Below are 24,490 nucleotides of genomic sequence, written 5' to 3'. Positions count from 1 at the left end.
AATAGCTGGAAAAGAGACTATAGATTTTGTCAAAGGTATGATGAATAACCTCGCCCACGTCGTGATCGCCAACGGTATTTATTGCTCTATCTGCTGCTCTACTACAAAGCCGACTTCGCTGTCGCGGACGTCTTAAGGACTCAAATGGTGCCTCTATTAATGAGTCCCCCCCACGAGCAGCATCATCGTGGATATACGCGACGGAGAATACGTGGCCGAAACTGGTTTACCGTACGCCTCGCCGGCTCTTTTTGATCGGTAATTGGTGGAATTCAAACAACCGACGTCTTCTTCAGCGGTTTTCAACGGGCCATGCACCTCGCTGTATTATAGACCGAGCGACAATTGGCTGAGGTGTGGAACCGCTGAAGCAAATCGTGAAAAAAAGACTGGAACCTCATGACATAGTTCCTGAGGGGCTGAGTTTTGGGGAGATTTGATTCGCGCGCGTCTTGTTGAATGGGAGTCCTCGACAAGCAACTGACCTTGATATGGATTCACTTTATGCTTGCCATGGTTGAGTTATTTATTTCAGCAATCGATTGATCACTCAATTTGGGCAATAGAAGTAATCATCTTCATTCACTCGTTTGCGAAATACTGCTACGAAATATAGGTACATGTATACTGCACTTGCTCTCATGGTAGGTATACAGCCTCAATATCCGATATGGAGGGGTTCGGCATTCTATCGGAGAAGCCCCTCATCCCCGCCCCCGCATCGCGAGCGATGGAGCTTTTCGTGGTTGGCTCGGCATAGAAGCCCGAGAGCTTTTGCTTAACATGATGATTGCTCATGTGTATGGAAGAGGAGCCATGCATACTGTTCGTGCCTGATTGATGAGTGGCTTTTCATAGCCAGGGGAGCAGATGCACACTACTATGTTAGTGATGAAAAGATTTTTGAGCCTCATTATTTTCTCTGCAACTGCTCACAGAATTTTTCTTTTGCTTCTGGTGTTATTAAACCGTCGGGCTTGGGTGGCTTATGGCGTTCAAACTTAGCAAAGGCTCACTCCACCGTAACTGAAAACGGGGAAAGTGTATTTGTATTTTTCCGACGGCTTTTCTGGCCGCGAACTGTGAAGAGTTGGGAACAATAGGACGGCAAGGCGAGAGCAACAAAAATAGGGACTACAAGTCGAAACCTCAAACACACAAGTTGTAATAAGAGCACAGAAACTATCAAAGAGTTCTGTTCTGTTATATCAAATATGGTAAATGGAGTAAAAAATCTATTATATGTCAAGGTACTCCTGCGCAGCAGATCGATAAGTATTTAAAGCAATACAAGCAGTTGTAAAGGAATAAATGCGGCAAAATGCTAGATGCAATGAATTATTGGCTACAGAAAAGTATCTGAAGTGCTAGTTGTGGGCAGTAGAAGAAAGAGATGTGATAGTAATAGCAGAACGACATATGTAATAGCAACTCTAGAAAGCTGTGAATTACTAGTACGGTTTAAAGTCTCAGTATGATGTGCGTAATCTGAAAGCCGATTGACACTATAAACATCCTTTGTTGTTCATTGCTTTCCACTTAGACACCTATCTGCTATTCTGTCTCATATTGCTTTGTTTGACTAGCTAGCCTTGTGTCGTGCCATGCTTACGAATGTAATTGCTGGTCGAGACCAAAAGTTTACAATATAATGAGGTTCTTGAAACAGCGCTGGATAAACTGTCATCCCAAGAAGTAGAAGAATATGTACAATGCTTCTACTTATACGTTTCTTGATCTCTATTTCGGAACAAGACTCCTAAGACAAGCAGTCTTTACGTGGATGAGTGTTAGCGAAGAACGATGTCTATTAGATGTACATTAAATCTGTATTTTCAACTTTTTTCCTACGTACACCTATATTCAGTTGCGGATACTATGGGCATTGGTCCACAATGCCCGACTCATTTGGAATACCTTCTTACCTCGTCGTCATCGTGTAAAAATTCCCCGCTACTGCCCGGAGAATATATTCCATCTCTCTAATGAGGAGACCACTATCTTGCTCCCAAGGACTAACCATTCATCTCCGCACATAACCCCGCCTTAGGGGTTAAGCTTCTCCCAAGCGTTGCAGTCACATGCCTTTTTGAGGAGCGTTTCTCTTCACATTCGCTGCACAGCATCCGCTTTGACAAGCTGCGACATCCCGGTGAACATCCGTAGATGAGCTAGTGTAGCTCTGAGATGATCACTCGAAACGATTCATCAATCATCCCGTCTTGGCAAGTCGATGAGGTGGCGGGACCAGCTGCGAAGCCACATCACATGGCCGTTGCAAGGATTCGCAGAGAATTGAGTTGAAGCTAGTCCACCTGTTCCTTGCTACTGCAGGTGCTGAAAAGTGGTTGGACTAATACTATAAGCAGTAAAAGATCGTCTTGATCTCTGCACATTGCGATTTCGCTGCGCTTACACTGAAACAAGCCCACAAACATGTCAAACGTCAACGCCAACGTCAACGTCAAAATAACAAACAAGATGCCAAAATTCGCTCTGTTTCATCATAACGGGTCTTACGAGCTGTTAAAACCTCTCAATTGCGGATCAACCGAGCACTCGCCTGCTTATATGGAGCAGATGGAGAAGCCAAAAAGTGGTTTGCGCCTCGGATTGCTAACGCCACCATTGACTCAGTTAAAACTCTGTACGCCTCTCTAAAATCTTAGCATCTCGACAAAGGCCACCCCCCCCCACTGTGCGCACCTCACAGTCCAATAACTCGCTGGATAGGACGATTTGACTTTATGGCTGCTTCTGAGGCGCCAATATTATCGTACCACTAGGTAGCGGACCTGAGATCTGTACCTGTTGGCGAACATCCGGCCTTTGCCACCACCTGAAAGATCGGCTGGCTTCAGTTCAGTTCCTGGGTTTGCTAATTGGCCTGTTTGATACTGTCGATGGGTCGAAACTGGGCAACGCAGTTTCAAAAGCTGATGGGCAGTGGACCATATATGGATACATGGGTACAATGGCTTGGAAGGCGATAGAACTGACTATTCCGAGGTGTAGCGCAGTGGACCTGTTTCCGATTCAATCTTCCTCACCACTTTTGCTAGAGAATCTTTGGGAATAAAGGACGGACATCATCCCCTCATGCAAAACCTGCTATTTCATGCTTCATTTATGTTTAGTCTTTGTCTACAATAGCAGAATCACTCACAAAATATGCGAGTCTCTTCTCTTCTAGCCTTCCTGCCCCTGGCAATGGCCGCTCCCTCAAGGCGAGCCAGCCCGGCGCCAGTAATGGTTCCCCGCGGTGCTCAGGTCCTGGAGGGCAGATACATCGTCAAGATGAAGACAGAAGCTCAGACTTCAGCAGTTGAATCTGCTATTTCTGGGATCAGCGCTGGCGCTTCCCACCGATATTCCCACAGCTTCTCTGGCTTTGCTGCTTCTTTGACGCCTGGGGAGCTTGAGATTCTGACGAACGATCCTAATGTGAGCTCTCCCTTTTAACATGACGTAATATGAGAGTGAATATTAATGAGTTTCTCAGGTCGATTTCATTGAACAAGATGCTACTGTCAGCACCAAGGCCATCGTTACTGAGAGCAGTGCCGACTGGGGCCTGTCTCGTATTTCCAACAAAAAGCCGGATACCACCAGGTATTCTTATGACTCTAGTGCCGGACAAGGCACCTGTGCGTTTGTGATCGACACTGGAATCGACGTTCACCACCCTGAATTCGAAGGCCGAGCAAAGTTTCTAGAGAACTTTGTTGGTGATGGCTCAGACACAGACTTGTTTGGCCATGGAACTCACGTCTCCGGAATCATTGCGGGCAAGACATTCGGAGTCGCCAAGAAGGCCAGTCTCTTCGCCGTCAAGGTCCTTGATGCCAATGGCCAGGGTAACAAGTAAGTATCTTGGATTTCTCTAGACTTTTATGTTATATGTGCTAACAAGACATCTCACAATAGCTCCGTTATCATTGCCGGCATGGACTACGTCGCCAAGAACGCATCTAGCCAGCATTGCCCCAAAGGAACTGTTGTCAACATGTCTCTGGGCGGCATCAAGACCGATGCCGTCAACCAGGCCGCTCTTGCTATCACAAATGCCGGGCTCTTCCTTGCCGCGGCTGCCGGCAACGATGCTCTTGACGCAGCTGATTTTTCGCCTGCCTGCGTGCCTGCGGTTTGCACGGTTGGCGCCACCGACAGGAACGATACCTTTGCTCTCTACTCCAACCGAGGCTCAGCTGTCGATATCCTTGCTCCCGGCACAAACATCACTTCAGCATGGCCTGGAAACCTCACCAAGGTCATGTCTGGTACCTCAATGGCCTCTCCGCACGTAGCTGGTCTGGGTGCCTATCTTCTCGGCCTGGGCCAGAAGATTGGCGGCCTTTGTGGTACTATTTCTTCTTCCGCTCTCAAGGGTGCTATCAAAGGCGTACCTGAGAGCACTGTCAACTTGCTCGTTCAGAATGGCGCTTAGAGCGTTATAGAGAGACTAATGACGGCTGTATGAGAAGCTTAATGATGCTCAAAATAGAGCGTTGATGAACACAACATTTTTGCATATAACATCTGCATATAACATTTGTATACCACATATTTAATTGTATTTATATATACCTAAGGAGGAAGCGACTCTACATAGCACACATAGATTATATGTGTATATATATATATATATCATTTTCGCACAATACAGGAATTGTAATACGGAGCTATCATTCATCGTACACTTGCATGGCTACAGAATCCCTTTCATCCACCATCAAGCACTTACAGGGGCAACTCCAGGTTGTCGGTTTGTTAACTTAATAGCCACCCACATTTAATTTGGCTGTAGAGCAGAGAACACACTCTTTCTCCAGGAGCATCAAGGCAGACGTACGCGCTGAAAACTGTCTAATACTGGCTATATATCGTGCTGGGGCCTGAAGTAGCATCTGGAGTGATAACACCGGAGATTATAGTAGAAACGATTGCAGTAATACCAAAACTGCTATCAGCCTGCTGATCTTTAGCCGAAGTTATGGTAAAGCGCGGATCTTCTTCCTTTCTGATTCCGCCCAGAGAAAGAGACTCCATAGTCAGTAGATTGTCGATCATCAGATAGAGAAAGTCCGAGTATTTAGAGAGATGGAAGGAACTTGTAAAGACGGAAGGAGTGTGTAGAGATAGAAGGAACTTGTATTGATGGAAGGAACGACGTCCAACCGCAGTATTTAAAATGAACATCGCCCACCATTTCTCTCTCTGTCTTTTCATTCCCACCACAACACAACACTACCGCATTAATGGCAGTCATCTTGTTGTTCTTTGGCCACTAGCCACTCTGCCTCTTTTTCTGCTTCCTGGTTCGCTCCGGGGGATGCCATTCTCTGGAGACTCAGCAGTCATTGGGGACCTCCTTGGGTCCTTCGGGAGGTCCACCGCCCGATAAATGATGGTCATCACTGTCTCCAGTTTGGCCCAAGGTCTACAGTCAAGCTGGTCAGTTCTTGTACTTTCACCAAGGGCCAGATCAAATCCCAGCAGTCCGTCTAGCTTGACACTGGCTTGCATCGTCATATGCTACCATGCCTTCTGTCTGCTAGCAAATTTTGGAAATAACTAACGCCAATCACTGACTGTACATTTTTGAGCTTGAATTCCTCAAGTGATGTTCCCCCCAGTATCCCACAATGCGCCTGTGGGCTTAGACGTGAATCATCATCGCCCGAATCCCAGCAATCGTCTAGCTTGACACTGGCTTGCATCGTAATATGCTACCATGCCTTCTGTCTGCTACAAAACCGTACCTACTAACCGCGGTGGCTGACTGTACATTTTTAGACGTTGGTGAGGGAAGGCGAGAGTTAAATAGAAGAAAGGGAATAAATGCTCAGCGTGGCTGGCCGGTCACATGTTAATTTTCGGTGGGGGCAATCTTCGTATGTATTTCGTCACCATCGTCTCGCTTTGGAAAAAGAAAGAAAAGTAAATCTAGACGCGCGTCCCTATACATGAGGTAGTCAACCAGAACATCACTGTGATAGAACACTGGCACCATACAGCGTGTGCATGATATAAAACGGTGGCGTTAGCTCCGATGTGATTGTAGGCAGGGGTTTCATGGCTACTGCCATTTAGCGCAGGATTAGTAGTTAAATCACTAGAAACGGGACCCTGTAACTCCAGATTTAGAGTTGTGGGATGCCAAAAATGGAACCTACACATTACACTTAAGAGAAGCGCTAAACGGGACCCCGAATTTTCGATTACATACCTAATGACCGTATGTGCTGGTTCAATTGCTGAGCCTTTTTACATAGACAATCACCAAAGAACCATATACAGGAGCGAAAAAAAAATCACAACAGCCCGTGTTCGCTGACAGCCACTCACTCAATAGCTACTAGGTGTAGTAATCTGTCCGAGAGGGACATCGGGTGTCTCTCTATAAAACAGACTCCAACCAATGTGCCGTTGTCATCGCGCATTTCCTCGTCTCCAAAACCTCATTGTCTGGATCAAGGCGCATAAGACACGTAATGACAACAGGCGTTTACTTGACGCCCATCAGCACGAGAACCCTGTATACGAGGAGAAGAAAACCAGAAGCGATAAAAGTTCTTGGGGGAAAGGGGGTTTGGATACAGTGTACCTAGGAAAATGTGCCCACGGCGACAGGCAAGAAAAAAAATACCCGTCAAGAAAATCAAATTTTGGATCAAGGTAACTCGATGCATTAAACAACTTGAAGTTTCCGCATAATAAAGTACCTATGTATGCTGTCGTTTTGCAATGGTAACTCTGTGTCGCGATTTCAGTTCTAAGAATTAACCTGCTAGTATGTTCACTGCTCGGTATTAAATTTTTTTTGGCTAGTTCAAGATTGACAATTCCATATTTATTGCTTTGAAGTATTGTGAGACGGGAGATGTACATATAACAACTTATAAAGCCGACCCTAGAGCCTGAAGCACGAACTCATATGTCAACTGTCGATGTCCAAGCTGGCTTTAGCGCAGATGTTTTGTTCGTTACTCAGAGAAAGCACGTCAAAGTCTCACTGTTAGAAGAATAGTGGGTAGACCCAATGACTTACGAAAGTATCATGATATCATAATCCTTGAGAATGTTCCAGAGCCTCTTAATCAAATACAGAATTGGAGAGTACAAGTATTCGTGCAATGGCTTGACTGTTGAACGGCTGCTGTAGGCGCTGGATCTACAGCAGGCATGTGGTAATATGCCCCACTTTAGATACCGTTAATTCTCAAGCTCAGCTTCCCACCATCCACAGAATTCACCACCGCCATCGCTGGCTTCAACCGCCTAGTTCACGCTCAATTGTTGTGTATTCTAGACAATCATGGACGACGATGACTACGGCGCAGATGATGCCTTGCTAGAGGCCATGGCCGCCGTGGACTCGGTTCCCTCGGCATCTGCTATCAAGCAGCCCACGCCCCAGATGCTCAACAAGCCAGCAGCCAGCAGTGGCAGTCAAAGCAGCGGCCCATCAAATCCCATAGTGCAGCCAAAACCGCAGATAATTCAACAAAAGAACCTCGGGTCGACGATTCTTGTATCCCCGCGCCAACGAGGCAACCCGGTGCTGACATCTATCCGGTCGATTCCATGGGAATACAGTGACATACCAGCCGACTATGTCGTTGGGTTGACCACTTGTGTGCTGTTCTTGAGGTGAGGAAATATCATTTACGGTTACTAGATCCCAGTCCATTGATTCCAACCTCGAGTGCCCTTATACAGTCTCAAGTATCACCGTCTACATCCCGAGTACATCTACACGCGCATTCGCAATCTGCAAGGCAAATACAATCTGCGTATTCTTCTCACCCTTGTCGATATTCCGAATCACGAGGACTCAATACGTGAACTATCAAAAACTTCGGTGGTAAACAACGTTACTGTTATACTTTGCTGGTCCGCAGCTGAAGCCGCCCGATACCTCGAGCTCTACAAGTCGTACGAGAACGCCAATTTCTCGGCCATTCGCGGACAACAATCCACCAATTATGCGGACAAGCTGGTGGAATTCGTTACGGTGCCGAGGAGTTTGAATAAGTCAGATGCGGTGGCCCTGGTTGCTAATTTTGGCAGCCTGAAGAATGCGATCAATGCAGAGCCCGAGCAATTGAGTATGATGGGCGGGTGGGGCGGAGTGAAAGTGAAGAGATGGACTGCCGCGGTCGAGGAGCCATTCCGAGCAAAGAAGGCGGCCAAAAGAGGCTTTCAATCATCGTCGACAGCTACTGCCGTGCGTAGTTCAAGAACAGCGAGCGCAAATGATGCCAGCGGTCCGTCAGAGACAGAAAACCCCAAGTCTCGGGCTCCTCCAACAAAGGCAACATCGCACAGTTCCTCCAACTTTAATTCACCGGCTGGGAACGCCTCAGACCGTCAGTCTGGGAGCACCCAACCTCCCGCGCAGTTTCGCTTCCTCGACGAAGATAGCGATGATGACGAAGATGCATTTGAGATGATTAATCGAGAAGAAAAGCAGGTTCCTCAGCCTACAGCACCACAGCCCAGTAAGGAAAGTGGCCAGCTAAGTGAGGGCGTGGCAGCAGCACTGGCAAGGCTACGACAAAATGGGTGAAGACGTTAACTCTCTCTCGCATGATATCACATGTTCCCCCACAGAATCCTGCATCCACGACATGTCGGTTCGCGGCCAAGCGCCGCAGAACTGCCGAAAAGAGGGGGGCTAGCATTAGTAGTCGATGCGCGGCTCATTAACGCATGAAAATGCGTAACGGTAACACCTCGTACTCCGCACAATGAGACTATCTCTTTTATACCGTTCACAGCCGCGGATGGATTACAAAGGACGACCTTTGGGCAAAGAAAGGCTGCCAAGTACATTACGAGACTGGCCTTGCCCTTGCGTACAACCAAGACACCCGTCGGACGTATGGAAACATGCATTGCATTATCGAGTCTGTATTGGAGCAGCACTATGGCATGAAATGGTGGTGACTAACGGCAAGAGATCGCGCGCTCCAACGATCGAGTCTTGGCTCTGGCGGCCGCATCAGGACGGTTCACCTCCGCACCTCGGAGCTCCGTCCAACCATCGTTGGGCATCTTAAGCAAGCTTGTGCCTGGGGTTGAAGAGCGGGGCCCAGCCAAAGCCCCGGTTCCTGAAGTGCCGTCGCCAATCTGTGGAGAAGCCAGCTCTTCTGATATCATACCGCCGCTTAAATACTCGGAGGTGCTCGAAGCGCTAAGCGGTAAACAGCAGGTTGAGGATGCCCGGATTCACAAGCATGTCGACTTTTGCTAGGCTTGCTAGGCATCGATTATACTATCTTGTTGGCCGTGTTACCCAGGCAAGCTAGCTTCGCATCCTGGCATACTACGTTGTATACTAAGTAATTATGCATACGAGAGACTCAAAAAATCTTACAAGATGCGGTGTCGTGCTTTTACAGCCTTCAATGGTCTTTTGGATCAGACAGTTTTCATCTTATTATATTGGCGTTAACGAACATGTAGTAAGCTCTGGCAATTCCCGGGATCTGACTTTTCGGGGCTGTCCGGACTTTTGGCCTCACCACACACACTACCACACATGCTTCTTATGCTAGATTTGGATCACAATGATACCTCAGAATAGGGTGTGATCTTCAACTTCCCCTCACGACCCCTTGCAAGCGTGCCCAGCATACCTATAACAGGGCCAATCATGGTTCACGAAGCAATATGTCATAAGATCCTCGAGACCCATACGGGAACTTCATCTTGTCCAGCTTGTTGGGGTAACCAAAGATTCCGTCATGGACAGAGGCTATATGCAAGCTGCTGTTAGTTCCTGGTGTCACCTGCCTGCTGTGGCCTTTTCCACCGGCAAGCTTCGTCCGCTCTGAGGCAACGAGACGCGCCAAAATGCACGATGCCGGCCGTTTTGTTCGAAAAAACAGCATGCCGGGATGCCGTGCCCGCATCCCTAGGCGGCGCCATGTCTTGAAATAGGGCAAAAGCGTAATCTCGGCCTCACGCTCGCATAAACAATCATGGTACCTGTTGACCAGGGCCCCGCATTCTCTGGCTTTGCAGAAAAGGGAGGATCAAGGAATCAGAAATGATTAAATTGCAGAGCTTTCCCGCCTCCCGGGCTGAGATCCGCAACCCTGTTTTCTGCTGAGTTTGGGCCTCTTCTCTTCCCATCTTGCCGGCCATCTTCTCCGAAAGGCACGAATACTCTAGACAGTATGAGATTCATCAGTGGCTCTGTTGTTGCCCTTGGGCTCGTTGCCCCTGCGTTGGCATTCCCACGCCCGGCCGGTGTGAAGCGCGGTTCACCCAATCCTACGAGGGCGGCAGCGGTCAAAGCCGCATTCCAAACGTCATGGAACGCGTACCACCAATATGCTTTTCCCCACGACGATCTTCACCCGATCAGCAATACCTATGATGATGAGAGGTAAGCTACTGGTTCTGAGCGCCCGCTAGATTGGATGCCCGCTGTGGTGGCTAACTTTATCTTAGAAATGGCTGGGGCTCATCAGCCATTGATGGCCTAGACACGGCCATTCTCATGAGAGACTCTGACATAGTCAACACGATTCTCAAGCGTGTGCCTCAAATTGACTTTACTACTACTGCGAATGCCAATGAGGGCATCTCTGTATTTGAGACCAACATCCGATATATTGGTGGCATGCTAGCCAGTAAGTCTTGATTCATCCCTGTGGTGTATGTATTGTTTTGTTCGAAGTAGCCGTACTGATTGGGAATGTTGTAGGTTACGATCTGTTGAAAGGGCCATTCAAATCTGTTGTGAAGAACCACACGTTAGTAGACAACCTGTTGACTCAGGCTGAATCACTCGCAAACGGCCTCAAGGTTTCATTCAACACCACAAGTGGTGTCCCGGACCCGACCGTTTACTTTAACCCCACCTACAGGAACAGTGGCACAGGAAACAACAATGTTGCAGAGATTGGAACACTGGTTCTTGAGTGGACGCACCTCAGCGATCTCACTGGCAATCCTCTGTATGGTCAGCTTGCCCAAAAGGGTCAATCATATCTCCTCAACCCAACAGGAAGCCCAGAGGCATGGCCGGGTCTTGTAGGAACATATGTCAGCACAAGCAATGGCCAGTTCCAGGATAGCAATGGCAGCTGGTCCGCTCTCTCAGACAGCTTCTACGAGTATCTGATCAAGATGTATCTGTATGACCCTGACACGTTTGGAGAGTACAAAGACCGCTGGGTTCTTGCTGCCGATTCGACTATTGCGCACCTTGCCTCTCACCCGACCTCGCGCAAGGATCTAACTTTCTTGTCCCAATACTCTGGACAAACTACATCGCCGCAATCAGGACATTGTAAGTTATTTAAACATGGGGAAGCTTTAAAAGTAAGGAACATGACGCTAATGACTGCTTTTCACCCTTAGTGGCCAGCTTTGCTGGTGGCAACTTCATCTTGGGAGGCATCCTCCTGGGCGAGCAAAAGTACATTGACTTTGGCATCGAGCTCACCAATTCGTACTTTGATACCTACAACTCGACTGCTTCTGGAATCGGCCCCGAAGGCTTCCAATGGGTGGACAGCGCAAACAGCAGCAGCAGCCAGCCTCCCTCGTCCGCCGCAGGATTCTACTCCACGGCAGGATTCTGGGTGACGGCTCCGTATTACATCTTGAGGCCAGAGACCTTGGAGAGCATCTACTACTCGTACCGAATTACAGGCGACTCCAAGTACCAGGACATCGCATGGGATGCCATCAGTGCCATCCTCAGCAAAACCCGCGCCGGCAGCGCATACTCGTCTCTCAACGATGTGACTCAGGCCAATGGCGGAGGAGCCTCTGACGATATGGAAAGCTTCTGGTTTGCCGAGGTCCTCAAGTACGCTTACCTGATCTTTGCTGAAGAGTCGGATGTTCAGCTGCAGAAGAGCGGCAACAAGTTTGTCTTCAACACAGAGGCACACCCCTTCAGAATCCGCCAGTAATTGAGTGAGTTGGGGTATTCTAAACTTAGAAAAATATCAAACATGAGCCGCTAGAAATAGACTATCCATGATATAAACAATGACATGACCCGCAATTGAAAGTGATAAATATGGAACATTCCATGGTGAATAAGATCTAGTAATACAAAATAAGCAACTTAGCTTGGCGTAAGCAAAGCAACTGCCAGTTTAACGAACGCTGTCTTTCGTTATCAAACTTAAGTAAACTCCGAGCTACCACTTCCTTTCCTTGATCAGCAATATATTATTGAGAGCGTCTATCCAATCAAAACTCTCGGCTTTGGCCAATGTCGCAAACATCAAACACGCCCTCTTCGGGAATGCCTTTACGCTTCAGCGCCTCTTTCAGCTTTCGCGGCGGCTCAAGCACTTCCTCCATCGTCAACGCCCACGTTCCCCAGTGGATGCCCATGGCCTTTTTGCATTTCGTGTCCTGGAAGATTTCAACCGAGTCATACGGATTGGCGTGCATGGCCGAGAAGGCCGCACGAGGGGCATAGGCGCCAATGGGGATCAGGCCAAGGTCAAACGGCCCGCGATGCTCGCCAATCTGCTTGAACTGCGGACATCTGGGGAACGAATCGTACTCGGCGGCGTAGTCGTCAATATCGGCCGGGAGATACGGAACGGCGCGGTAGCCCGTGTCGCCGCCGAACCAAACGCTCTTTTCGCCGGAGCGGACGCCCCACGAGCACCACAGCGTGGTGTCCTTGTCAAAGGCCGTCCTGGCCGAGGTGTGCTGGCACGGCAGACACGATATCCGGGCCGAGATGGACTGCTTCTCGCCGCCGACGGGCACCTTGACGGTCAGCTCGGCGTCTTCCCACCAGTCCAGCTCGGTGACGTTTTTCAGGCCGCTGGAGCGGAACCACGACTCCAGGCCCAGCCCGACGAAGAACTGCACGTCTGGGTGGTGTTTCTGGATCTCCAGCACCGAGCCGTGGGAGAGATGGTCGTAGTGGCTGTGGCTAATGACGACGGCATCGACGACGGGAATGTCCTTGAGATCACAGGGCTTTGGCGTATACCGCTTCGGCCCCATGAAGCTAAACGGCGAGCACCGGTCCTCAAACACGGGATCAAACAGCACGCGCAATCCCGACGGAAACTCGACATAGTAGCACGCATGGCCCAGCCACGTCGCCCTGATCTTGTCCGACGCATCGCGCGCAGGCAGCCACTCGGGCGTCACGACAGTCACCGTCGGCGGCTTCGTGTCCGGCATCTTGATCTCGCCCGTGATGGTCGGCCAGACGACCTTGCCGAGGATGGACAAAAAGTTGGGCGGATTGGACCATGACGGGTACGGATTCTGGAAGCCGGAGATGGCGCCGCTCTTCTTGACGATGTGGTGCGGGTTGGAGGCGGCCTCTTCCGGGAAGTTGTCGCGGCCGGGGATTTTAGTGACGGACGTGGAAGAGAGATGCTGAGATGAGATGGTGGAGGAGGTTGATTTGCGCGTCATGGCTGCGGCGGTGGTGGCTGTTGCGGCAGCGGCTGTGATGAAGAGGAGGAGAGGGATTCGCTGCGTTTGAGCAGGTTTGGTGATGTTTTTGGCTTGGACGCGGGTGTAGTAGAACTGCCACAGCTTTGGGAAAAGCCGTTGACGGGACTGCGACATGAGGACAGGAGACAGAGGGGGGAGAAGGGGATATAAGTTCACCTGAAGACGTGTTTAATTAAGACCCATGATGATACTCATAAATGCAATGAAAATAAGCCACCTCTAGAGAAAGAAACGTGGACCAGTAAGGCTGAGATGGAGCAGGGGCCTGCGTACGTGTCCACGTAGTTGTCCATCCTCCTGTATCTGACAATCTGACTATCTGACTATCTATCGAGCCATCTGTTAGACGACGGAGTTAAAACAAGCGAATGCGAGAACCGAACGCCCCTCCTGGATTCTCCTTGTCCGAGATGGCACTGGTATATGCAAGTGGTTTGGGCTGAAGGATTTAGGGCTTTTCTGTGCGGACTTCGGAATCCGATAAAAGCCATTGGCGGCATTTGCCCAGACTAGGTAGAAACCTGATGACAATGCAGCAGGATGCTTGTAGTACGACTTTAAGACGTGTCACCATAATCGCCGTTCAAGCATACAATAAGAAACTTTATAAGTATATCGCTTTTATGATTACTGATGCTGCATATTGTCTCTTGCATCCTCGCTCGTTACAGCTTGCCTTCCGCATTAGGCAATTTCCATCTGTTCGCTTTACTAGGCATTTTCCGACCTGCGGCCCGCTTCACTAAGGCCGTGGTTTTTAACTCCGCTTACTACTTTGCGCTGGCGAATAAGCGTGCCTTGGCCGCTTTTTTGCGGAAAATGCAGAGTGTAGACTAAGTGCTGACTGCCGCATCTAGACTATCCCTGCGCTAGACGAAGATCGGTAGATGCTGTAAATGAAAATGATGAGACAGTAGACTACAATATCCTTCAGGTACTAAGATAGCAGTCAATTATTGCCAACTTCAGGTTTACGCTCTCTGCTGGGAATCTTGGCATAGAGAACAGAGGCATCGTTACAAGATCACAATTTCACGGACAATCAGAAGAGGCAAGTTATGTAAGCTTAGTTCAAAACACAAGGTTTTACCCAAGTGAAAATGTCATTGGCCCATCAGGACAATCTATCCTACTAAACTACTGTGCTGCAACCGCATCTCCTTCACACATACTACAAATGTGCGAAAGGATACATGCGTCAACACAATTCCCTCCCAATCCAACCGCAAGGCTCAGCAGATGCCAAATCTAAATGGCAAGTCTCTCAACCTTCTGCTGCAGAGCCTTGATCTGGCCGGAAAGCTCAGACAGCTCGTTGGAGCTGATGCTGGCGGCAATAACGGCACGGCTCACACCGCAAGCACGTCCAAGCAGGGTCTTGCTGGGAACGTAGACGTACGGGACGCCCTTGTCTTCGCAGATGAGGGGGATGTGGAGGATGATGGCGAGGGGCTCGGTGTCGGCAGCCAGGACGGCAAGCTCGCAAGTACCACGGTTGATGGACTTGGTGACTGCAAACCACAAGGTCAGTCACAATCGCAATTTTAAAAAGAGCTGGCTAACATACCCTCGTTGGCACCCTTCTTGGCCTGACGGATGTGCATGGCCGACTGGAGGAGATCCAGAATCTCCTGGGTCAGGGCGGCATCGGCCAAGGGCCAAGCTGTGGGAAAAAAAAATGTTAGCAGGCAAGATCAAGCAATTGTACGGATAACTGTCTTCAGTGTCTCCAGAGCGTCCAGAGTCTTCGGAGTCTTCAGAGATGACTTACCAGCTTCATTGGCGGTAGACATTTTCGAAATACGGTAATAAGGGGCTCGCCCGAATGAGGCTCACGGCCGGATGTGTTTTGAGAGGCGGTTAGGAAAGTTGGTGAATGGTTGACAAAATGCGTCTTTCGAGGAAAAAAAAAAGTTTGGCGATAGCTATGGTGAAAAGCTTATCGGCTCATTGGGGCTAATCGCGGCGCGGAAAAATAGTTTTCCGCTGATCACGTGCTACCATCATCGAGACGGCGTTGAAACAATGACAATCAATACCTTGATTATACTAGTAGTGATGGAAAGAAACAAGCCATCTACCTGTGCAAGACGGAACTGGTGTCTATTAATTCTTTCTCAATGATTCTAGGGCGGTGGCAGCTCTGGTCCAGAAAAGGCCAACAGGCGGCACTCGACATGTGGGCCAAGGCACCTCTCCAAGAACATCAAAAGGGATAGGGACAAAGAGTCGATTCTTGCTCATCCAATCTGTACAGCCCTGTTCAAGAAAAAAAAAAGGGCCTTTTAAATACATCGTCAAGGCGAGTGAGAAGAAACTCAATCCGAACAATAGAAAGGTACCTTAATGCCAGAATGATGCACCCGCGCAAGTTTTGGCGTTGGCATGTCCCCCTTCTATATACCCGCGACTGGGCTGTAACTACACCTAATCACACGTTCTCGATCGTAATCTCTCCCTTTGCATAGAGCCCTCCTTTAAAGGGCCCTCCTACTAGACCAAGGCCCCAACCGCCACTACAAAGACCTCCGATACAGATTTCCCACCACTCTCGATAGCCAAAGTTCAAAGTAGTCTGTCCCGATACCGTGTAAGAAGTGACCTGGATTTTTTGACCTGGCTTCAAGGTCCTGCTAGTTCCCCAGTTGAAAGTAGACGAGTCAGACCAGGACCTTCCGTGCTCTTCAGTGTCTGAAACAGACCAAGAAGCACCGCCGCCAAACGAGATTCCAAGAAAGCCTCCAGTGACAGAGGCAACAACCCCAAATTGTTCGCTGTGGCTTTTCCTCCACTCTCTTGGGTGGAGGTATATTGCTTGGTCTTGGTAAAGTTCCAGTCGACGGGCCCGTCTGTCAAATTGTTATACGTTTCCGTAAACGACATGACGGAGCGGATATCGTCTACCGATGGATGCTCCGAAAATCCCGTGATCAGTATCCTCTGCCCTGTCTTTACTTCACTCGACTGGAATAAAAGCCCCAGGGAGCTTAATTCCTTGCCGACAGTGCCAGTCAGGGCGGCTAGATATCCATTGCCGACATCTTCCTTGACAGGATTCACGTCTGCCGGTTTCGTTCCCGCCGCAAAGTACTGAATACAATCTGTTTCCAGTTCAATATACGCAACTGCGTCCCCTCCTTTTGTTTTCCAGAGAGAGGCATGCTTTACTTTTTCGCCCCCTTGAAGGCTGAGTGACTTCAATGCGGTCGCCTCCGAGGTATCTCCATGGATCTCGGTCAAGTCGTCTTCGTGCCAGCCAATCTCAACAGCCACCAGGTGATCCTCAGCGGACCAAAACTTGATTGACTTGATCAATTTGTTGCCTTTGCGACTGAAAAAGGCCTTTCCGGCTTTCACCCCGCCGACAGGTTTGTTGTCTGTCAGAGGAAATTCAGCAATGTCATTCACCCTAACAAACGCGGCGGGGTTTACTCCGTTAATAGATGTGCTTTTTGAATGAGAGAAGGCTGAGCAGCGGTTTGGATTTGATTGGCCGACATGTAACTAGACAGAAATGGTATTGACAGAAATATAGAATGGTTGAGCGTGGAGAGGCTTTAATAATAGTAATAGAATATAGGTGCGTAGATGCTGAAAGGTAATTCTGCTTGAAACCTGGCGGGAAATTGGAGTATTCGTATATTCTTTGGATGCCAGTCAGTGTATTGTTCTCTTGTCGTTAAATGTGAGTAAGTCGAGATACAGTTTATAGTAATATAAGTATGATAGTGGGTCAAATGCGTACATGCAGGATATAAACATTAAAGTTATTACAGCACACTACCCGATGAACATGCATTACGCGTGAGAGTTAACAGATAGTAATAATGTCTTGAAAACATGTCAACTTCTTATGTCATACGGCTGGGTTATTTCACATACCCAAAGCCACAGTGGAGTGATTGTTTTGCATGGGCGGTAAATTGATAAAACGTATTGGCAAGAGTGGTCTAGGAAGAGAGATAAGGAGCAGTATCAATCGGCTACAGCAAGGAAGAAAGGTATTATGTTCGGCGTCAGGAGGTGTGTTGTTGTGCACCATTTGTCTAGGACAATTATTATTTGTGATGAAGATGACTAGTATCTGGTTACATAGGCGACTGAAGAGAAAGGGAAAGAAAGCAAACGAGGCCAGAGCGCGGCCTCAAGGAATCGAATCAACGACTCATCCCCCCCTTCTACCAAGTCCATCGCGTTGAAATACACTCAGAAATAGGCATCGGCCTCATTGATACGGCGCAAGTCTATCACAATGACCTGCCATCAGGTAGCGCACGTCCAGAGAAAAAAAGAGAGAAGAGAAGAAAAGAAGTGGATGAGTAAGTACCTAAGGTAGTGTAGTTCATATTCTCCCAAGTCATCATTCATTTAATCAGCAAAATAGCTGCTAGTGGTATCTTCAAAAATCTATGCACAAAACGAAACCGGCACACAAGCCCTTTTACCAACCAACACCAGCAACTCCGCCCATCATCAAACGCTGTTCCAATCATAAAAATATCGTTCAAAGCACGTAAATCGAGTAGCCGCCAACTGTTTAGATGTCCGGTAGTGTTCGGGTTTCATCCAGCATCATCTCGTCACCCCCTAGCTCCTTTTCTAGCTCGTCTGCTACAAAGCCCTCGTAGTCGTCCAGGCTCTTTTGAACGTGAATCTTGAACTTGATTACATCGTTTAGCATACGATCAATCTCCGTGTGAAGCTCTTCTCGTAGCGAATTGGCTCGCAATACCAGCTGTTCATACCTGATCAACACAGTTAGCTATTCTGATTTGCTTAGTAAGGGAGGGTCAGACGTACTCTATGGTGGTATTAATCTCGCGCTGTTCCAGTAATTGTACCGATTCTGTCAAACCAGCGCGCATTCTGGACAGCTCCTTTTCCATCTTTTCAATTTGCGCATCAGATGCCATCTTCTGCGCCGTAGCAACTTCTTTGGTCTTTTCATATTCCTCTTCTGCCGCCCTGACTCGGTGATTCAAAGCCTCGACCTCGTTCCGTTTGTCTTCGATGGCTTCCTTAATGCCGTCCAAGAGATCGTGATCCTTCATCATATCGTCCATGACAGCCCCGCGTCGGTCTGCAATTTCTTTCCGCAAAGATATAAAGCTGTTTCGGATTTGTCCTCGAAGGTCCAGGTTGAGCACATGCCCCGGTTGATAGCCCGTTACAGCGTCCACAAGCAATCGATCTGTCGCAGGAGTGTGTGTTGTGCTGGAGCTCTTCCAATTTGACGAGCCCATGCTATTCTCGTTAAGAGTTACCTGCAGCTCGTACTCTCTGCCTTTGGCGTTGACCGCCGTAGCCGGAATGAGCGCAATCTGATAGGCTATTGTGTTGTACTTGTCCACCACGCGCTCGAGCTCATCGAGCTTTCGGCTAGCTTCAGCTTCCTTCTCCATCACCTTTTTCTTGATTTCATCGAGCCGCTGTCCGGCCGACTCAATACCTTTTTGCAGGCGTTCACGTTCCGAAGTCATGCGGTCGATATCCTGCATGCTGATGCCCTGGTCGTCAACAGCCTTTTGAAGTCCTCGTCGCTCTTCTTCAACCTCTTTCAATTCCTCCCTTAACTTATCCAGCTCCGCTTGTAAGACTAGAATTCTGGCTTCATATTTTTCTGAGCGTTGAACCGCGAGCTCGTTGTAGTCCTCAAATTTGATGCGATCCTCCTCCATGATTTTAAAGTGATTATCCAAAACAGCAGGATCTGGAGTCGATTTTTCAAGGTCTTCGATTTCCTTCAAAAGTCTCTCGTTTTCGGCCTCTAGCATTTCGAGTTCCGCTGTATATTTAGAGTTGGACTGTTCAAACGCCCTAGCCATTGCCTCAACGTGCGGAGCTAGTAGTCGTTCTGCATCCTCGTCGCCCATATCGTCATCCATAGCGAGCCAGTCTCTGTATGCACTACTAAGAAAGCCAAAGATGATCTGATCGCCACTTACATCGACGCCCGCGTCGAGACAAGCTTCCATATAATGGTTGTTGGCATAGCCATCCAGCATTTGCGACAGCTGCATCATCCAGTGCAAAAGACCAAGAAAGGTGCTCCAATTCTGTCCGCCCACCGCGGCAATCTGGCTTTTTGTGATGCTACGCTCAAAGGGATATCGAAGCTGCTTCAGAATGGGTGGCACTTCTTGATCAATATTTTTCTGGAACCGATGGCTAGGGTCAATCCGGTGGTAAAGCCACTGGAACATGAAATTGAAATCCTTTTGAGTCGGAGATTTGAGAATGTTTTGCGACAGCGAATGCTTCATTTCCATCTCAAAATTGTGTTGGACCATGAAATCCATCAGCTCCTGGGCGATTCGGGCTTGGAATGATCGATCTCTCAAGGGCCGCGGGTCGCGTGGAACTCCCGCCGCCTGGGGCGTTGTTTGGAAAAAGCTCTGGTGGCTTACAGGGCCGGCTGTTGATGGTCGCGGTCGGTATACGCTGCTGCGCCTGTCGCTTTCCATCGACGGTCTCGCCAGGCCGGGAGTGAATGCTGAAGGAGTATAAGTCGCTCTGGACTGTTGAAAGGAGGTTCGCTTGACAGAAGATAATCCGAGGTCAGCCAGGTTGGCGCCTGATGATGCGCGCGGGAACATTGGCGGATTCGGTCGCGTTACAGCCAAGGAGTGCCTAGATCCCGATACTGAGCGTCCGTGAGCGCTGCCGTAGCTGGAGCTCGGATTCGGGCGCTTCAAGCTGCCCGGAGCTGGTATTCCGCTATTCGTACTGATGCCCGCCAACGTCTGTGGTGCCGGTCAGCGGTTATTGATTGCGCGCCGCAAGCGACGATTGTCCCAGTTTTCCGATTCTGCGACAGAAACGACTTACCTCTCTTTTCCTGCGGACGCTCCATAGGTTCGTATCTTGAGACATGATGAATAGCCTTCCCGCGGGGCTGTTGGCTTTGCGACACGATTCAGATTACCAGAGAGTTAAGCCTGCAATGTTGGCGGATAGAAATCAGAAACAAAAATCAGAACTTCGCTATGCTCAACGAAGCGGGTTGGGTGATAGGCGTCGTGGGGCAGTTGGACTTGGGGGGAAAAAAGATAAGGTATCCTGGGTTGCTCGGTGAGAAAGTAAACAAATCGCTTATTGGGTAGCGGCATCCTAGCGCGATGGGGAGAACAAGAGACGTGAGACGATGCTGCACGTGATCTTTGAAGAGCCGGCAACAAGCCCAGAAAAGGTACGTACCTGTGATTTTAATTGAGCCCGTTGCCTCGGTCCAGGCTTTTGGGCGCTTTTCCGGAGACAGCGCTCAGCCATCCAGCTGGTCCACAATTACCGAGCCCAGCATATGCCTGTCGCATCAAGGGCATCTCGTGCTTCGTGCCTTGTTCATCATCAGCTTCTCAATTTACAGCCAAGATTTCCGTCTACTCTGGTGGTGCTGGAGGCTCGGTCTGAGCATCTTTGTCTATCATCATGGCGATACGCGAGGAAATCGTGGCGTCTGCAGTAAGTCGCTTTATACAATCCAACCCCCTCAAGGTAAACATTCGCGGGTTCAACTCTTACTGACAAATACTCTTCTAGGCGCAATGTTAGTTCCCCATTCTCGACCTGTTTAATTGCATGACACTCTCACGAGACACGATATTGACAATGGCACAGTTTTACAAGACCCTAGCGTTGCAACGTCATCCATCGATAACAAGATTTCGTTTCTTCGAACCAAGAACCTAACGCAGGAGGAGATTGATGCTGCTCTCGCCAGAGCCGGGGGCAACAGCGCGGTAGCTGCGGCGGCCCCCTATCCAAGCGCGCCGCCACCACAGGGTCCATCTCAACAATATTATCAGCCTTATCCTCAGTATGCTGCATGGCAACCACCTGCGGCCGCGCCGAAAAGGGATTGGAGAGATTGGTTCATCATGGCTACTGTGGTGGGCGGAGTCAGCTACGGGCTGTTCTCCTTGGGCAAGGTAGGAGCAACAAATACACGCGTTTTATCACAGCTGGACTAACGAGAGAACGATAGCGTTATGTATACCCTCTCGTAGCGCCACCTACCCCTGAAAAGCTGGAGCAGGATAAGAAGTCGATTGAAGAGCAGTTTGACAAGGCATTTGCCCTGGTTGAACAGCTATCAAAGGATACAGAGGCGCTGAAAGATGCCGAGAAGCAGCGGACAGAGAAGCTGGATATCACACTCGCAGACATCGAGACCATCATGACGGAACTCAAGGCGGCAAATAGGCGCCGGGAAGATGACGCGCAGCGCATTCGCGACGAAGTACAGGGCCTCAAGGACGCAATTCCGCGAGCCATGAACAACCAGAAGGAGCAAACCGATAACCGACTCGTCGAAATCAACACCGAGCTGACCAGCCTCAAGACCCTTGTGTCGCAAAGGATGAATGCCAACTCCAATGTGTCTGCTTCAAGTGGCTATTTCCGAGGCACCAATGGATCCAGCGGTGTTAACGGCGCCAGCGCAACCAGTGGAACAACATCACCCCCGGCGGCAGTAGCTTCTCCTTCTGCCGAGACCTCTACGGAAACGAAGCCCGAGGCCCCTAAGAGTGCGTCTCAGAACAGATTCAGCAGAACCTCTGGCTCCGCGGGTAAGGCGTCCATCCCGGCATGGCAGATGGCCATGGCCGGCCAGAATGCCGGATCTGCTGGTTCTTCCGGCAAAGAAGCTGAGAAGACCACCGCAGATGCCGCGGCAGGCAGCTCGTAAATCATTCATTAGTTGAAGTTCGCCATGCATTGTACGGTTTTTGCTCTAAATTGCGGTTACTGTTGCGCTACGGATAAAGAAATGCAGACATCAATTGGATAACGGCTGGAGCGTTGGTTGCAATTTCTATGTATTTAATATCAAATGGACCATACTTTTTTCTTTCATTGTTAGTTGCTAGAGGATATGAATGTCATTCAATAAGCATTCAATAAGCCAAGACAAGCTTCTATAATATCTTGAATTAAGCTCCAGTGGCCGTCATATTAGGGTGCTGAAAGACGGGCCGAGGCTCGGCTTCTTGTCCGTCACCGAGCATCAGATTCCTAATGCGCCCCTAACTGCAGTCTAGAAATGGCAGCCCACTACGATGCTCGCAAACTTTACCAAAAGTAATTGTTTTTCTATAGAGAAGCCAGGGAAACTGACAGGTATCCACAGCCTCGCATCTCAATCAAGCCCCGCGGATGATAGTGCAAACGCCTCGATTCTGTACCTGATGATGGACCTCTCCACTCAACTCTAGGCTGTTTTCCCTTACACCGTCCAACTTTCCCGCCCCTAAAATTGAAATGACTTCTATGACGCCTTTTATTTTATAAGACATTTTCCCTCCCTTCTTCCTCTAATTTTTTATTCCCTAATTTTCATTATTCCGTTCTACCAAACCTAAGCAAGATCACATCTATTTTGTTTTCTTCTCAACATAATGGACGGGCCTCCGTCCCCAACCGTCGAGGCCACCATTGTCTCTCCCTCGTCACCATCTCACACTGCGCAGCTCACTTCTGGCCTCAGACTCCTGTTTATGCTTCTGTCGAAAATTCCCCTATTAACCCAAGTTGCCATTTTACATGTTCTGCAGCTCTCAGAGCCATCAAAATACCTCGACCTGAAATCTAATTTGGTAGTGTCTCTAATACGCGCAGTGTTGACGCCTTCAACTCCACGGCCAGTGTCCTCTGTCCAGAAATTCACCACGCGCAACGTTGAGATCAAGGGCAAAATATGGGTCAGCTCATATGCCTCTCCTCCTCCGCCCGAGACCGACATCAGAGACTCACTGATACAAGTCGTGGAGAGCATGAGAGACGAAAACGTGAAAGAGGGCAACGTCAGGATCCCCCCCTTCTCTCACGTAGAGGCGGAATGGACAGGCTATAGAGCATCAGCCTCGAAAAGGGAACATTTGCCTAAAATCTCGGAGGTGGCCAAGTTTCATGAAATGATGAAAGAATGCCAAAAGCCCACGACAGTGCTCTATTTCCATGGCGGCGCCCATTACCTTTGCGATCCTGCTACGCACCGTAATACGGTAACAAAACTGGCCGAGTTGACCAAAGGAAGATGCTATTCAGTGCGATATCGACTGGCGCCACAGAATCCATTCCCAAGCGCGCTGCTGGATGCTCTTGTGTCCTACTTTACGCTGCTTTATCCGCCCCCGGATGCCTTTCATGAGGCTGTGAAACCAGAGCACATTGTTTTTGCGGGAGACAGGTATGACTTCTCGGACATATACATCACCACATGCCGTGCCACTTGAACTGTCATTTTAGCTAACGCATCGATTTCGTACAACAGCGCCGGTGGAAATCTCGCTCTTGCGCTACTGCAGCTGCTTCTCCAGCTGCGTCGCACGAACCCTCGAATTCAGTGGTACGGCGAGCAGCGCGAGGTTCTTTTACCAGCGGGCGTTGCTTGTGTCTCCCCTTGGATTGATATCACGCACAGTACGCCTCCATGGCAGGGCCAAGATCCCCACCCCTTTGACTATCTGCCCAAGCCACGCCCCGAATTCGAGGCCAAGATACCTCCTTGTTCGATCTGGCCAGCAAGTCCCCCGCGGAAGCGTTTCTATGTGGACGACGATCTGGCCACGCACCCGCTGGTAACGCTCATCATGAACCGCTCATGGGAGGGGTCGCCGCCCATGTGGATGTGCACGGGTTGGGAGCTGCTCGCCTACGAAGACAAGGCCTTGGCAATGAAGCTCGCCGCCGACGGCGTACCGTTGATATTCGAAGAATACGAAGCCATGTCGCACTGCTTCGCGCTATTCCTGGAGCGCCTGCCTGCTTCTCAGCGTTGCCTCGAGAGCTGGACAAGTTTCATTAGCAGGGCGGTCGAAAGTCCGGTATCTATTGAGTCGCGCGCAACTACTATCAAAGCCCGGACGCTGGAAGAAGTCCCTTTGAAATTTGATGAGCTTCTAGATGAATCTCTTGAAGAGATACAGGCTGCGGTTATAAGTAAGGTTGGCGAGGGAGAGCATCCGGAGATTACAGCAAAGTTGTAAATATAGGATACCAGGTATTATATGGGATATAGATA

General features: G+C 49.3%; 8 protein-coding genes across 8 annotated transcripts; 4 read left to right on the top strand and 4 right to left on the bottom strand.

Moving 5' to 3' along the window:
- Window positions 1-3,171: 3,171 nt before the first annotated feature.
- Window positions 3,172-4,447, top strand: TGAM01_v210714 (hypothetical protein; the record flags this gene model as incomplete). The annotated part of the gene is made up of 3 exons (XM_018807333.1): window positions 3,172-3,444; window positions 3,503-3,864; window positions 3,928-4,447. The coding sequence occupies 3 exons, from the start codon at window positions 3,172-3,174 to the stop codon at window positions 4,445-4,447; spliced, it is 1,155 nt and encodes a 384-aa protein (XP_018659499.1).
- Window positions 4,448-10,187: 5,740 nt separating this feature from the next.
- TGAM01_v210712 (glycosyl hydrolase family 47) lies at window positions 10,188-11,939 on the top strand (the record flags this gene model as incomplete). The annotated part of the gene is made up of 4 exons (XM_018807331.1): window positions 10,188-10,399; window positions 10,465-10,646; window positions 10,721-11,308; window positions 11,380-11,939. The coding sequence occupies 4 exons, from the start codon at window positions 10,188-10,190 to the stop codon at window positions 11,937-11,939; spliced, it is 1,542 nt and encodes a 513-aa protein (XP_018659497.1).
- A 286-nt stretch (window positions 11,940-12,225) lies between these two features.
- TGAM01_v210713 (hypothetical protein) lies at window positions 12,226-13,581 on the bottom strand (the record flags this gene model as incomplete). The annotated part of the gene is made up of 1 exon (XM_018807330.1): window positions 12,226-13,581. One exon carries the CDS (start codon window positions 13,579-13,581, stop codon window positions 12,226-12,228), a length of 1,356 nt encoding a protein of 451 aa, XP_018659496.1.
- A 1,134-nt stretch (window positions 13,582-14,715) lies between these two features.
- Window positions 14,716-15,260, bottom strand: TGAM01_v210711 (13 kDa ribonucleoprotein-associated protein; the record flags this gene model as incomplete). The annotated part of the gene is made up of 3 exons (XM_018807329.1): window positions 14,716-14,978; window positions 15,035-15,130; window positions 15,239-15,260. The coding sequence occupies 3 exons, from the start codon at window positions 15,258-15,260 to the stop codon at window positions 14,716-14,718; spliced, it is 381 nt and encodes a 126-aa protein (XP_018659495.1).
- An 829-nt stretch (window positions 15,261-16,089) lies between these two features.
- Window positions 16,090-17,380, bottom strand: TGAM01_v210710 (hypothetical protein; the record flags this gene model as incomplete). The annotated part of the gene is made up of 2 exons (XM_018807328.1): window positions 16,090-16,844; window positions 17,350-17,380. The coding sequence occupies 2 exons, from the start codon at window positions 17,378-17,380 to the stop codon at window positions 16,090-16,092; spliced, it is 786 nt and encodes a 261-aa protein (XP_018659494.1).
- Window positions 17,381-18,004: 624 nt separating this feature from the next.
- TGAM01_v210709 (kinetochore protein NDC80) lies at window positions 18,005-20,340 on the bottom strand (the record flags this gene model as incomplete). The annotated part of the gene is made up of 3 exons (XM_018807327.1): window positions 18,005-18,212; window positions 18,268-20,210; window positions 20,296-20,340. 3 exons carry the CDS (start codon window positions 20,338-20,340, stop codon window positions 18,005-18,007), a joined length of 2,196 nt encoding a protein of 731 aa, XP_018659493.1.
- Window positions 20,341-20,895: 555 nt separating this feature from the next.
- On the top strand, window positions 20,896-22,156 carry TGAM01_v210708 (hypothetical protein; the record flags this gene model as incomplete). The annotated part of the gene is made up of 3 exons (XM_024550856.1): window positions 20,896-20,928; window positions 21,162-21,395; window positions 21,452-22,156. The coding sequence occupies 3 exons, from the start codon at window positions 20,896-20,898 to the stop codon at window positions 22,154-22,156; spliced, it is 972 nt and encodes a 323-aa protein (XP_024404401.1).
- A 709-nt stretch (window positions 22,157-22,865) lies between these two features.
- TGAM01_v210707 (hypothetical protein) lies at window positions 22,866-24,455 on the top strand (the record flags this gene model as incomplete). The annotated part of the gene is made up of 2 exons (XM_018807325.1): window positions 22,866-23,656; window positions 23,741-24,455. 2 exons carry the CDS (start codon window positions 22,866-22,868, stop codon window positions 24,453-24,455), a joined length of 1,506 nt encoding a protein of 501 aa, XP_018659491.1.
- Between the last annotated feature and the right edge of the window lie 35 nt (window positions 24,456-24,490).

This window comes from Trichoderma gamsii (genome assembly GCF_001481775.2).
Source record: "Trichoderma gamsii strain T6085 chromosome Unknown Scaffold_70.2, whole genome shotgun sequence".
In the NCBI taxonomy this organism is placed as follows: domain Eukaryota; kingdom Fungi; phylum Ascomycota; class Sordariomycetes; order Hypocreales; family Hypocreaceae; genus Trichoderma; species Trichoderma gamsii.
Note: the sequence above shows the minus strand (reverse complement) of the source record. Positions and strands in the feature narration are given on the sequence as shown.